The sequence below is a fragment of the Bos mutus genome, chromosome 20 (assembly GCF_027580195.1).
Source record: "Bos mutus isolate GX-2022 chromosome 20, NWIPB_WYAK_1.1, whole genome shotgun sequence".
In the NCBI taxonomy this organism is placed as follows: domain Eukaryota; kingdom Metazoa; phylum Chordata; class Mammalia; order Artiodactyla; family Bovidae; genus Bos; species Bos mutus.
Window position 1 is genome coordinate 3,893,146 of NC_091636.1, and position 14,131 is coordinate 3,907,276.

The following is a 14,131-nucleotide window of genomic DNA, read 5'->3' on the forward strand; positions in this document are numbered from 1 at the left end:
GCCCTCACCTGACGTGTCCCCGGTGTGCTCTGCTCTCTCGTAGTTCTGCGCCTTTCCCTCTTCCTGGAATACCTTCCCCATCCAACCTCACCACTATCCCTGCTGGGAAACTCTTACCCACTTCAAATGGGTTATGAGTTCCTGTGGCTTTCGGAACAGACTTGTGGTTGCCACGGGATGGGGGTGGATTGGGAGTCTGGGATTAGCAGAGCAAACTAGTACATAAAGGATGGATAAACAACAAGGTCCTACTGTATAGCACAGGGAGCTACAGTCAATATCCTATGATAAACTGTAATGGAAAAGAATATGAGAAAACATATATATGTGTAACTGAGTCACTCTCTGTAGAAATTAACACTCTACCTGCCAAGACGACAAATCCCTCCCATCCCTTCCCTAGTCGGTGTGTAGCAGAGGCTCCATGCCTCCCCCCACCAAACACTAAGAGATGGTCCACTCACTACTTGCTTGGCGACACCTGAGTGCTGGGGTGTGATACCAGAGCCTCCAGTGTGACGTAGAGGCAGAGGATGTGGGTCACGGGCAAAGCTAAGTATATAAATGGTGCCACCAAGGGTCTTGGGAAATATCCAAGAGGCTGAAATGTTACAGGTGAGGTTTGTTTCAAGCAAATCAGTGGGTTCCCTCTGATTTGCCACTTCTCATGGGGAGATGGTGGCAAGGTTCACGCACTGAAGATCCAGACAGTGTGGCCACACCACACAGACAGGGGGCAGGCAAAATCAGAAATAAGACAGCAAGGAGGGGGAGACGGGGACAAGCCCCCACACCACGCTTACGCAGGGCGACCAGGGGGTCTCCAGGGCTCAAAGAGGACAGCACAGGCAGGCCACAGCCCTCCAGACAGCAGAGCGAGGAGACCTACTGAGAACTTCACCTACTTCTGGTCCGAGGAGGCAGGTCATGGAGACAAATTTGGGTCACGAAGCTGGCAGGGCGAGGAGAGATGGCACTGGAGGGACTGCTGTCTGCCTGGGTCATGCTTGGGTGAGCAGGGACAAGACGGCAGGAAAGGTCCATAAAGAATTTCGTCATAGGACAGAATCGGAAGGGATAACGGAAAACAGCCTCTTGACTTTTGAAGATTTGCAATCTAAGGTGCTCAGGAGATGTGCACCCAAAGAGGCCATATGCTTAATGTCACATGTAAAATAATCGGACAGCTTGCTCTTGGGCAAAAGGGCACAATTAGGAAATTAGGTACATATGATAGACCTAATATTCATCCTTTCTTTGTTCATTTCCATCAATTAAAAAAAACCCACAAGGAGATGAAACATGTATTTCTTAATAACGAAGATCTCCTTTCTTTATAGTGGTGACGGGCTTAATTCTGATGAATCAGTCAAATTTCTGATATACCATGCCTGTTAGAAGAGAGAAAAAATCTAGAGGAAAATGCATCACGGTTCAAAGTGCTTGTCTCTGAGGGTGGAAGACAAAGCTTTCTTGTGTTCTTCTTTATACTTTCCCCAAAGTCCCTACCCTAAACATTGATTACTTGTGCTATCAAAAACATTCATGTCATTTAAAACAAAGAAAGGAAATTACGCAGGAAGTGAGAAGGGGTTTACAACCTGGTCTCCCTAGAACTGATGGCATTCCCTCATTTACTCCCGAGGCGCAGGCTCTGCGTGAGCCCCATGTGTGCAGGGTGCTGGGGGCCTGCCTTTTCTACACTTGACAGTCGATGTTTCCCAGTAGGGGAACAGGGCCCCTGCCCTGCAGGAGGCTTGCATCCTTGGCCTCCAATCCAGAGAAGGCCGCTGGCCTTCCTGTTTCCATACCAGCCCTAGTCACTGTGATAATCAAATCACCACTCTCACGGGTGGGACCACCTGAAGATCACAAACTCTAGGAGAGTCCTAAGCCTTTAAAAAAAAAAGAGAGAAATCCCACAGGGCAAACGCTTCCTGCCTCTAATCCATTTCTCAAAATGGGAGGAGCCCCTATCAAAAACATTTTGCTCTCCGTTTAGTATAATTTCCCCTTCTATAAAATCAGAGGAAGTGGGCAGAGTGGGGTGTACAGGCTTGGCTGAGAAGGCTGCGACTTACAGCGGCCGTGGTGCTAGCCCTGGCCGGCGGGAACAGCACAGGCCGCCTCGGAGCCACCACCGCCCAAGAGAATCTGCCTGAGGCCTGTCCTGCAGAGGCTGGGAGAGGACAGAGAACTCAGGCGCCTTCGTGTCTCCTGGGGTGTGACACAGCAGTGTCTCTCCTTTCCCTGTGTGGCCTCAGTGGGACCAGTCTCTGGGCTCATGTCAGGGCCCCTGCCCAACACAGGAGGCAGGAAGCCCCATGGCAGGATTAGCATGTGCCAGGGAGACACACAGAGGCTCTGGGGTGACGAGCAAGGCCGCCCCGGGCCAATCCCAGGGGGTCCTCTTCCTTCCTGCGCTGCCTTGGAAAATGCATTTACCTGCTGGAGCCTCAGTCTCTTCATCTGCAAAAAGGGAGAACCGCCCCCATGTCTTAGTAATCTCCAAGACGCATGGGCACTGCGCTTGGCCCTTGCTAGGTGCTTAAAAAAGGGTAATTAAAAAAAAAAAAAAGTTACAGGGCACTGCCTGACTCCCCACTAGGAAGGGCACATGTCTTTTCTTCAACTCCCAGCTTGGTTTCTTAAGACCTGTCACCGACAGGCTCCCTTATCATTTACCCCCAGCAGAGCTGGAGTGCCGCTCAGGCTTGGGGGCAGAACTGCGTGGCCAGCACCCCCTTGGCTGGTGCCTCTGGGCAAAAGGCTGGGAGGGCCGCACCCCCGGCCGCGCCTGTGTCCAGGTGTTTCTGTGCGAGTTGTGGGGAAGGAAGGCAAGCGAGCCTGCACCCAGCCCTCCCAGGCAGGCCAGCCTTGCTGGAATGGAAAGGGTCCTCAGAGAAGAGAAGAGCCTTTGGTGGGAACGAGCAAGCTTTTGTTTTCCACAGTGGAGAAAGGCCAAACTGTAATTCTTATTTTTCAAGCCACATCCTCTGCCAAGTTGGCTTTCCCCAGCTCTTGCTGGGATGGAAAATTGCACAGGCCTGTTCTCCCCTCCCCTCCCCCGCCTTTGTGCTAACAAGAAACTTGCTTTTGTTCTGCTGACGCGGCAGTCTTGGCAGAAAACTGACCCCTCGGAGTGGGGGACGTTTCTCCCACCCGTCCCTGCCCTTGGCCTTGGCCTAGAGGAAAAGCTAAGAGGTGGGCTGGTAAAGGATGCTCCAGGGGTCCTGGGGCCCAGCAGGACCTCTCCAAGCTGCAAGTGGGTCTCCTGAGCAGGGACAATGGAGCCGAGTCCCTGAGAACGGCATCTCCATGCACTCGTGGGTGGATAAGGATTACGTAACCACGAAAGCTTTCAGGGGCTGGGGAGAGGGTCGGCTCAAGTTCTTCCCTGTTCGGGGAAGTTTTTCCAGAGCTGGTTTTGCCTTTCATCCAGCAGAGTTCTAACTCACGGCTTTCCTTTCCTGTCTTGAAGAAAAATATACATTCAGAGCCCATTTCAACTTGAATATCCAGATGGATCACTTAAGCAGGATTCCATGATACGAAATACCCTGAAATTCCAAAAGAATGTCCCCGGACTCTGTTTCTGCCTTTACTGAGAACCTTCTATGTGCCAGGGAGAGAAGCTTATGAAGCAGGGGTCACTGTTCCATTTTACAGATGAGTAAACTGGGGCTCAGTGGTGGGAGATGTTGTCTGCTTGAGGTCACAGGACTTGGTCCACTGGACTCCAAAGCACACGCTTTGGGTGCTGAGATTTGACTCCTGCAGCTGGCACACTGGGTTATCTCCAATAGAGGAAAATTCCAGTGTTCTTTCCCCATGGAAGAACTAAAAACATTCATTTTTTTAGGTAAACGATGCTCCCAGTAAATGGGGGCCTGGCAAATACATCTGCTGCTGCTGCTAAGTCGCTTCAGTCGTGTCCGACTCTGTTCGACCCCACAGATGGCAGCCCACCAGGCTCCCCCGTCCCTGGGATTCTCCAGGCAAGAACACTGGAGTGGGTTGCCATTTCCGTCTCCAATGCATGAAAGTGAAAAGTGAAAGTGAAGTCGCTCAGTGGTGTCCGACTCTTAGTGACGCCATGGGCTGCAGCCTACCAGGCTCCTCCACCCATTGGATTTTCCAAGCAAGAGTACTGGAGTGGGTTGCCATCGCCTTCTCCGAGCAAATACATCTACCCTGTCTCTAAACTCACTCAACAATGACAATATTTGAAAGAACACAATGATATGCTGATAGCAGGATCTTGGAATGGGAGAGGGGAGAACGAGCTCCTGGGTGACTCAGAGTCTCCCCATCTTGGTGCTTGCCCCCCTGTCCCCTCAAAATGAAAAAGACTGAAGGGCCAGGAAAGTGAAGTCACTCAGTCGTGTTCGACTCTTTGCAACCCCAGGGACTGTAGCCTACCAGGCTCCTCTGTCCATGGGATTTTCCAGGCAAGAGTACTGGAGTGGGGTGCCATTTCCTTCTCCAGCAGATCTTCCTGACCCAGGGATTGAACCTGGGTCTCCCTCATTGTAGGCAGATGCTTTACCATCTGAGCCATCAGGGAAGTCTAAGGGCCAGTCTAGCTCCAAATATTTGTGATTTAGGTTGATTGTCAATCTGCTGATCATCTGTACAGAAAGGTAGTAGTAAGTGCTTACTTGTTGCTAGCTACACACCAGGCACTTACCTAATCCTCAGAACAAGTTTATCATTTATGTACCATTATGATCTCCAGTGTGCAAGTGTAGAAATGAAACTCTGTGTGCTTGCATAACTTACCCAAGAGAACAGACTGGATGATTAGGGACACTGGGGTTTGAGCCTGTGGTGTGTGACTTTCAGGCATAAATTTTAGAGCCTGTCACACCTGTGTCTGAATCCCAGCTCTGCCATTTGTGCAAGAGATCATAATTTCTCTCAGTCTTCATTTCCTCATCTGTGAAATGGGCATAGTAAGGTCTGCCCTGCTGGGTTGTTCTAAGGACTAAATGAGCTAACGAAAGCACCTGGCCCAGTGACTGGCCCACAGCAGATATCTAATGGTAGCTATTATTATTGGAAGCTATAACACTGGTTTGGGTAGCTCATTTTTTTGAGTTGAAGCCCTGATGCTATTTCTTGGGTAAAAAAATTTTGGGGGGGATGTACTGAGAGCAGGAACCAGCGATGGCTGCATTGAGCCTGGCCCTTAAAAGGTGCTTGGTGGCTGTGGTAGGCGGGCAGGCAGGCAGAATTTCTTAAATGGCTCCCGAAGATATCTCTTCTCAATCTCAGCACCTGTCAACAGAGTGGGAGCTCCCGCCTGGGATCATGTTACATGATATGCCTCAGTTCATTTCAAGCGAAGGAGATTATCCTGGATTAGCCAAGTGGGTACAAGGTAATCCCATGAGGCTTTAAACACAGACAACTTTCCCCATTGGAGGCAGGCGGGGGAAGTCAGAGCGATTCCGAGCCCAGGAGAGATTCCATGCCCTGTTGCCAGCCTGAAGGTGGATGAGGAATATAGGCAGCCTCTGGAAGCTGAGTTCACAGCGGACAGCCAGGAAGGAAATAGGCATCTAGGTTCTAGAGCTGCAAGGAACCGAGTTCTGCCAACAACCTAGATGAGGTTGGGAGGGATTCTTCCCTAAATCCTCCAGGTAACTGTCCAGCCCAGGCAAGACCCTGACTTTGGTCTTCTAAAATGCTAAACAGAAAAGCAGGCTGAGCCTGCCTGGACTTCAGACCAGCAGAGCTGTGAGATAATAAACGGGTGTTATTTTAAGCTGCTAAATGGGTTGTAATTTGTTATGCACAACAGAAAACAAATATTTTAACAGAAGCTGTTAAAATAGGTGCCACTCACTACACAGACCACATGAGCTCGAATTATTCCTTTTATTTTGTTATTAATTTATTTTGGAAGGCCTTGCCACGTGGCACGTGGAATCTTAGTTCCCCAACCAGGGATTGAACCCGTGCCTCCTGGAGTGGAAGCATAGAGTCTTAAACATTGGGCGGCCAGGGAAGTCCCTACTCCCAGAGATGGGAGAAACTGAGGATCCCAGAGGCGAAGTGTCTTGCCTAAGGTCACGCAGCTAGTAAATGGCACAGCATCTAACTCCAAAACCCGTATTCTTAAGCACTGAGTTCTACAAAAGACTGAGGTCTGGTCACCGGGACAATGGACAGGGACAAAGAGGGGAGCGATCCAAGAGCTGTATGAGAGCCTAGAGGTCCCATCTGAGAGCACGCGTCTCACTCACCGGGGAGAAAGGGAATGATCCGCTGTTTGGGGTCCTTCTGTCCTCCTTCCATGGGAAATTTGTCCAACATCTGCATCTAAATGGGAAGAATAACAAAATGAAAGCCTTTAAATGATAAAAGCGTCTCTGACAGTTTACAGGAATTACGTGAACTACGTGATTTGATAGAGAAAAGCTCACTTTGCTCAGTGTTCCAAAAACTCAAACTAGTGGGAGACAAAGTCAACCAGACCTAGGATCTCCATACAAACAATTCTCTAGATCCGCAACGGCCAGCCTGGTGCAGGCTCAGGGCTGGGAGAGACCAATCTCAGTTTTCCCGTGGGCTCTAGTCACAGGACCTGAAGCATGAACAACGCCCACTAGAGCCCCCCAAATTCCACGGATGGCAGGTCATCCTGTTTCCTAAGAATTGCCGGGTGGTGCTCAAACCACGGAGACTCAGTTAATCTGGTTAGGTCTCCACCTGTGAGGTCATGACACACTCCTGCCGCAGGAAAAATTGCCCTGGCTGGCTCAGCTCCGTTCCTAGCTCTGAGTCAGGCACATGGGGTGCAGCAATGAAGCAACTCAGAGTCTAGGGAGAGACTGAAAAGTAAACTGATCATTGACGGGTGGTGTAGGAAGCATCTTGAGAGGTAGTACAGACTGCTGTGGGCACAGAGGAAGAAGAGGGATGGAACACCCCAAACAAAAACCTTTCATGTCTTCTGATAACAGCAAATGCATCCCTGATATTTTAAGGAATTAATGTGAAGTATCTGATCGGATATACACAATCATCAGGATCTGTTATTTGTGATATCTTGCGCCTCATCCTTAGGTGACCATAATGGTACCCACTGCCAGCGTTGCTTTACAGATTAAAGCTGGGATGTGGTGGTCATTAATGCTGTCACCAGATTTCTGGTTCTTCCTTTCAGCACGTGGTAGATTCCTACCTCCCCACCCCCCTGAAATAAGATGCGGCAAATTCAAGGTGAGCAGAAGGGACATGGCTCACTTCGGGGAGAAGAGCTAGGAGTGGTACTTTACCCATCCCTCTCCAGTTCTGCCTGCCATGTGACAACCATGCTCCATAGTGTGGCTTTTCTGTCAGCAAGGGACCTAGAGCGAGGGCCCAGGGCCCCAGCAACCTCTGTGGACAATCTTTATTTCCCAAGCGAGAAGTAAACCGCGTGTACAGTGAGGCTGTCTGTCATAGCATCGTATCTTTTTTAAAAAAATTGGATGTAACTGCTTTATGATGTGCTAGTTTCTGTTGTACAATGAAGTGGATCAGCTCTAAGTACACATATAGCCCTTCCCACCCCTCTAGGTTCACAGAGCACCGAGTTGAGCTCCCTGTGCTGTGCAGCTGCTTCTCACCACCTGCTTCACATGTGGGCGTGTATATATGTTGGCACCACTCAGTTCGTCCCACCCTCCCCTCCCACCCGCGTGTCCACCTGTGTCTGCTGTATGCCTCATAGCAGACCATTTTAAGCCACTCTGATTAGTATGCAGGCCCAGGATTCAAGGAGAAGAAAAGGGAGTCCTGAACCTCCCACAGTGGTGGCCGAATGTGAGAAACCTGTCCATCATTTTGCCTCAAGGAGAAAGTCACCCTGGATCTTCAGATGTGTCCCTCTGGATGTGGAAAAAGGGAACTTTTGTGCACTGCTGGTGGGAATGTAAATTGGTACGGCCACTATGGAAAATGGTCTGGAGGTTCCTCAAGAAACTAAAAAAGAACTACCATATGACCTAGCAATTCCACTCCTGGGCATATATCTGAAAAGAATGGAGACGTTAATTTGAAAAGATACATGCACCCCAACATTCACAGCAGCACTACTTACAGTAACGAAGACAAGGAACAACCCAAGGGCCCATCAAGAGATGACTGGATTAGGATGGCGTGGGGTGTGTGGGTGCATATATACACATATAACACACACAGACACAGTGGAATAGTATTCAGCCATAAAGAACGAAATTCTGCTATCTGCAGCAACATGGATGCACCCAGAGAATATTATGCTTAGTGAAATAAGTCAGAGAAAGACAAATATTATATATTAACAATATCACTTGTGCTGCTGCTGCTGCTGCTGCTGCTAAGTCGCTTCAGTCGTGTCCGACTCTGTGCGACCCCATAGACGGCAGCCCACCAGGCTCCCCCGTTCCTGGGATTCTCCAGGTAAGAACACTGGAGTGGGTTGCCATTTCCTTCTCCAATGCATGAAAGTGAAAAGTGAAAGTGAAGTCGCTCAGTCGTTTCTGACTCTTAGCGAACCCATGGACTGCAGCCCGCCAGGCTCCTCCATCCACGGGATTTTCCAGGCAAGAGTACTGGAGTGGGGTGCCACTTGTATGTGGAATCTAAAAAATAATACAAATAAATGTATATACAAAACAGAATCAGACTCAGAGACACAGAAAGCAAACTTGTAGTTACCAAGCGAGAAAGGCAAGGAGGGAGGGGCTAATTAGGGGTGCAGGATTAACAGACACCACTACTATATATAACACAGATAAGCAACAAGAATATATGGTACAACACAGAGAATTACAGCCATTATCTTGTAAAACTATAGTGAAGTATAATCTACAAAAATCCTGAATCATATGTTGTACACCTAAAACTAACATAGCCCTGTGAATCATCTACATGGTGGTGGTTTAGGCGCTCAGCCGTGTCCGACTCTGCGACCCCATGGGCTGTAGCTCACCAGGCTCCTCTCCCCATGGGATTCTCCAGGCAGGAAAACTGGAATGGGTTGCCATTTCCTCCTCCAGGGGAATCTTCCCAATCCAGGGATCAAACCTGGGTCTCCTGCGCTGCAGGCTGATTCTTTACCCACAGAGCTACTAGGGAAGTTGGTGAATCAACTATACTGTGATTAAAAAAAAGATGCGTGCCTCTGATAGCATGAAAGCAGCTTTGAATAGCCTGGGGAAAATAAGCACAGATATGGTGCAGGGGGACGGAGGAGAGGCCTGAAGTGGGAGAGCAGAGAAACATGTATACATGCCAAGCCCAGTTAGATTCTTCGGACACATCCTCTCACAAAACCTGCAGAATACCCCTTCAAGAGACGGACATTATCATGTAGGGAACTGAAGTCCAGAGTGAAGAAATCCACCATGGGCCTGCAGCCAGCAAGGGGCAGGGACACAGACAGAAGCCCATGGTTTTTCTGCCATTGTATCACCTGCCTCTGAGATGCTACAGCGGTAATTAAAAAGGATTGCTCCCCAGTATTCAGGAAACAGGGTCATTTAAGAGCGCCTTGCCTCCTTAGTACTGTTCAGTGTGACACCCCTGGGTAGGGGGTGGTCACCCTCAGCTTGGCTGACAACCCTGAAGGGCTGCCCATGAGGCTGTGGTTTTATTTGTGATTGCCAACTGGCCCTTACTCTGTGCTATGCTGTGCAGTGATGGGGAACTGTGGCTTACCAGCATCTGGAAAGGACTTGCTGGAAAGGCAGGCTTCCCTTTTTAATCCAAGAGTTTTTCAATGCTGACACATAGTAGGCATGCAATAAAAATTGGCTAAGCCAATGAATGCACGTAAATGAAGTCTGGAAATACGGGCAGCTTATTTGCGAAGATATTTGCAATGCATCCCTGATTAATAATATTCAATTTACTAATGCATGAGTGTGTGCACTAAGTCACTTCAGTCGTGTCCGACTCTTTGTGACCCTGTGGACTGCAGCCCGCCAGGCTCCTCTGTCCCTGGGATTCTCCAGGCAGGAAAACTGGAGTGGGTTGCCATGCCCTTCTCTAGGGGATCTTTCTGACCCAGGGATGAAACCTGCATTTCCTGTGACTCCTGCATTGTAGGAGGATTCTTTACCACTGAGCCACTGCATTACTAATAATAAATAATAATTAGTAATGGTTTTAGAAAAGGCAGAGGAACCAGAGATCAAATTGCCAACATCTGCTGGATCATGGAAAAAGCAAGAGACTTCCAGAAAAACATCTATTTCTGTTTTATTGACTATGACAAAGCCTTTGACTGTGTGGATCACAATAAACTGTGGAGAATTCTGAGAGATAGGAATCCCAGACCACCTGACCTGCCTCTTGAGAAACCTATATGCAGGTCAGGAAGCAACAGTTAGAAGTGGACATGGAACAACAGACTGGCTCCAAATAGGAAAAGGAGTACATCAAGGCTGTATATTGTCACCCTGCTTATTTAACTTCTATGCAGAGTACATCACGAGAAACGCTGGGCTGGAAGAAGCACAAGCTGGAATCAAGATTGCCGGGAGAAATATCAATAATCTCAGATATGCAGATGACACCACCCTTATGGCAAAAAGTGAAGAGGAACTAAAAAGCCTCTTGATGAAAGTGAAAGAGGAGAGTGAAAAAGTTGGCTTAAAGCTCAACATTCAGAAAACGAAGATCATGGCATCCGGTCCCATCACTTCATGGGAAATAGATGGGAAAAACAGCATCAGACTTTATTTTTGGGGGCTCCAAAATCACTGCAGATGGTGATTGCAGCCATGAAATTAAAAGACGCTTACTCCTTGGAAGGAAAGTTATGACCAACCTAGATAGCATATTCAAAAGCAAAGACATTACTTTGCCAACAAAGGTCTGTCTAGTCAAGGCTATGGTTTTTCCAGTGGTCATGTATGGATGTGAGTGTTGGACTGTGAAGAAGGCTGAGCGCCGGAGAATTGATGCTTTTGAACTGTGGTGTTGGAGAAGACTCTTGAGAGCCTTGGACTGCAAGGAAATCCAACCAGTCCATTCTGAAGATCAGCCCTGGGATTTCTTTGGAAGGAATGATACTAAAGCTGAAACTCCAGTACTTTGGCCACCTCATGAGAAAAGTTGACTCACTGGAAAAGACTGATGCTGGGAGTTATTGGGGGCAGGAGGAAAAGGGGACGACAGAGGATGAGATGGCTGGATGGCATCACTGACTCGATGGATGTGAGTCTGGGTGAACTCCGGGAGTTGGTGATGGACAGGGAGGCCTGGTGTGCTGCAGTCCATGGGGTTGCAAAGAGTCGGACACGACTGAGTGACCGAACTGAACTGAAATGAATGACTATGAATGTTGGTTTGACAGTTTACAGCTAACAAGCCTTCTCAGACACCTGGATTCATCTGTCCTTCAGAATAATTCTATGAAATCAGTGCACAACCCCCAAGTCACAGATGGAGAAGCTACAGAGCAGAAGGACACAGTGACCTGCCTGAGGTCACACAGCTAAGTGGAGGTACAGCCAGTTCAGATATCTTAGCCTAAATCCTCTTCTTTTCCCCTCAGACCACTCTCTTAGGCAGCTTCAGAGCATCACATGAACATGAAAAATCAGCCAGGCTAAGTTTCATGTTCCATGCACAGGTGGAGTATGCTTTCTGTTTAAAAGCAGAGTGATTAGTCAAGCTCAGCTGCAGAGTCTTTCTGGCACTGTTTAAGTTTTGTATTTACGCTATCCTTTTTTTCCTGGAGGAGGGCATGGCAGCTCACTCCAGCATCCTGCCCTGGAGAATCCTGTGTACAGAGGAGCCTGGTGGGCTGCAGACCCCAGGGGCACACAGAGTCAGACCCGATGGAAGCGACTTAGCACGTACGCATCTTCTTTTCTTCCTCTCAATTTTACTTGTGAAGACAATGTTGGAATACAGAGGAACATTTTCTTAGAAGGTATGCCCTGGTAACCCATCAACCACACCCTGCCTGTGTACACTCGTCGAGGCTTCTGCTGCGCTTCTGTCTGAGTGCGCACACAGGCTCAGCGGCCCAGCCCACTGCTGCGTTGCCCTGTGGTCTTCACCGCTCGGTCAGGAAGTTATTCATCCTCTGTCCTAACTTGCTTTTACCCACATAAGTGGAGCTCAAAGAGCTGAAGTGTCTCCCCAAGTGGTATTAATTTGAGGCAGGTATTATTAATTTGAAGCAGTAGTCTCGGGTTTAATGTTGCAAAGTCTAACCACAGACATTATCCCTGAGGACCAGACAGCCCCGGGGTTTAATCCCGATGTTTCTTCATGCCAGCTGTGTGTCCCTGGCCAGAGACCTAGCCCAGTGAGTCGGAGTCACCATTTGCAGACCGACGGATGCGGCCTGCTGGGCAGGGGGGTTTTGTAAATGATTCTGCATGTGAGCTGGACACGGGGGCGCACCAGGTGCCCAACAAGGAAGACCCCTCCTTGCACTCTGCCCACAAAGAATGCTATTCTGAGAATCATCTGGGAATAATTATCAGTATTTTATAAGACTGTACTTTGGGGTTAAGCATACATAACATGAAATTGATCATTTCAACTATTTTAAGTATATAATTAAGTGGCATTAAGTACATTGTTGTACAACCACTGCCACCCTCCATCTTCAGAGCCTCTTCATCATTCCACATTGAAGCTCTATGTCCATTAAACACGAACTCCGCATTCCTCTTCTCCAGACTGTGACAACCACCACTCTACTTTTTATCTCTGACTTTACATCTGACTATTCTAGGGACCATATGTAAATATCTGTCCTTTGTGTCTGGCTTATTTCATTTAGAATAATATCTTTAAGTTTCATCTATATTGTAGTATGCACTGCAATTTCCTTCCTTCTTAGGTCTGAATAATATTCCACCATGAGGCTGTGTTTTAAGGTTGGCCAAACTCCTCCCACTATCAAGGTCCCCACAATGGCCAGAGCTGGGCTTTCTAGTAGAATTTTCTATGATGATAGAAATGTTCTACATCTGTGGTGTCCCTTACAGTAGTCATTGGCCTTGGATTGCTATTAAGCACTTGAAAGGGAGCTCCTGTATTGGAGGTGGAACCTTCACTGGATGGAGGAACTGACCTTTTAATTTTATTCAATTTTAATTAACTTAAATTTAAGTAGCCTCACATGACTAGTGGCTACTATATTGGATAGCACAGGGCTGGACTATAATACTCATTCTCCTCTTTTAGCCATATCTATCGGAGAAGGCAATGGCACCCCACTCCAGTACTCTTGCCTGGAAAATCCCATGGACGGAGGAGCCTGGTGGGCTGCAGTCTATGGCGTCGCTAAGAGTCAAACGTGACTGAGCGACTTCACTTTCACTTTTCACTTTCATGCACTGGAGAAGGAAATGGCAACCCACTCCAGTGTTCTTGCCTGGAGAATCCCAGGGACGGCAGAGCCTGGTGGGCTGCTGTCTCTGGGGTCACACAGAGTCGGACACAACTGAAGCGATAGCAGCAGCAGTTTTATTTCTGGAGAAGGAAAGGCAACCCACTCCAGTTTTATTTCATTTTCTTTATTATCCCATCAGTGGTAACTGCAATCTGTATGACGGCTATTCGCCAGGAGAGGCGAGCAAAGCCTGGGAGCTATTTGGCTTTAGGTCTCAGTGTGTTGGGGTTCACAGGCCACAAGCTACTTCTAGCCAGGGAGCTGTCACACTTGGCCCCATAGGCTTTGAAGCAGACACGGGCAGCATCCCAGACCCTCTGTGGGGACCCCAGGCGGCCTGCAGCAGCAGGACCAGAGGCATGCCAGGCAAGTCCGACGGCAGACGGTGTCCTTGGAGACTGGACGTCCATGCCCCGCCCCTCAGAGAATGAAAGGAAGTGGTGCTGAGAGTGAGGAGGACTGGAAACCCCGGAGGAAAGTGAGTCAGTCTCGGGGGTGGGAAGGGAGAGGGAGCCACGTCAAGCAGCCACATCACAAGGGAACGGGAGAACACTCCATCAGCAGTTTTCAGGACGCAGCTTGTGGTGGAGGGAGAGGAGACGGGCCGTCCAAGGAAAACATTGTGGAGGCTGGTGTGGAGGTCCACACGTGGTTTGTGTTAGCGGCAGACTGGACTTGGAGGGGTGCACTACCGCACTGGGACAAAGGCCCCGTGTCCCAGGAGAGCCAGGGCAG

At 48.8% G+C, this 14,131-nt stretch overlaps 1 protein-coding gene across 1 annotated transcript in view; it reads right to left on the bottom strand.

The window, feature by feature from the left end:
- The window catches only part of SH3PXD2B (SH3 and PX domains 2B), a 123,674-nt gene that overhangs the window by 65,009 nt on the left and 44,534 nt on the right, over positions 1–14,131 (bottom strand). The window contains exon 3 of the mRNA XM_070357423.1: positions 6,252–6,327. Coding sequence (XP_070213524.1) covers positions 6,252–6,327 — 76 coding nt within the window. The remainder of the gene's footprint in view (positions 1–6,251; positions 6,328–14,131) is intronic.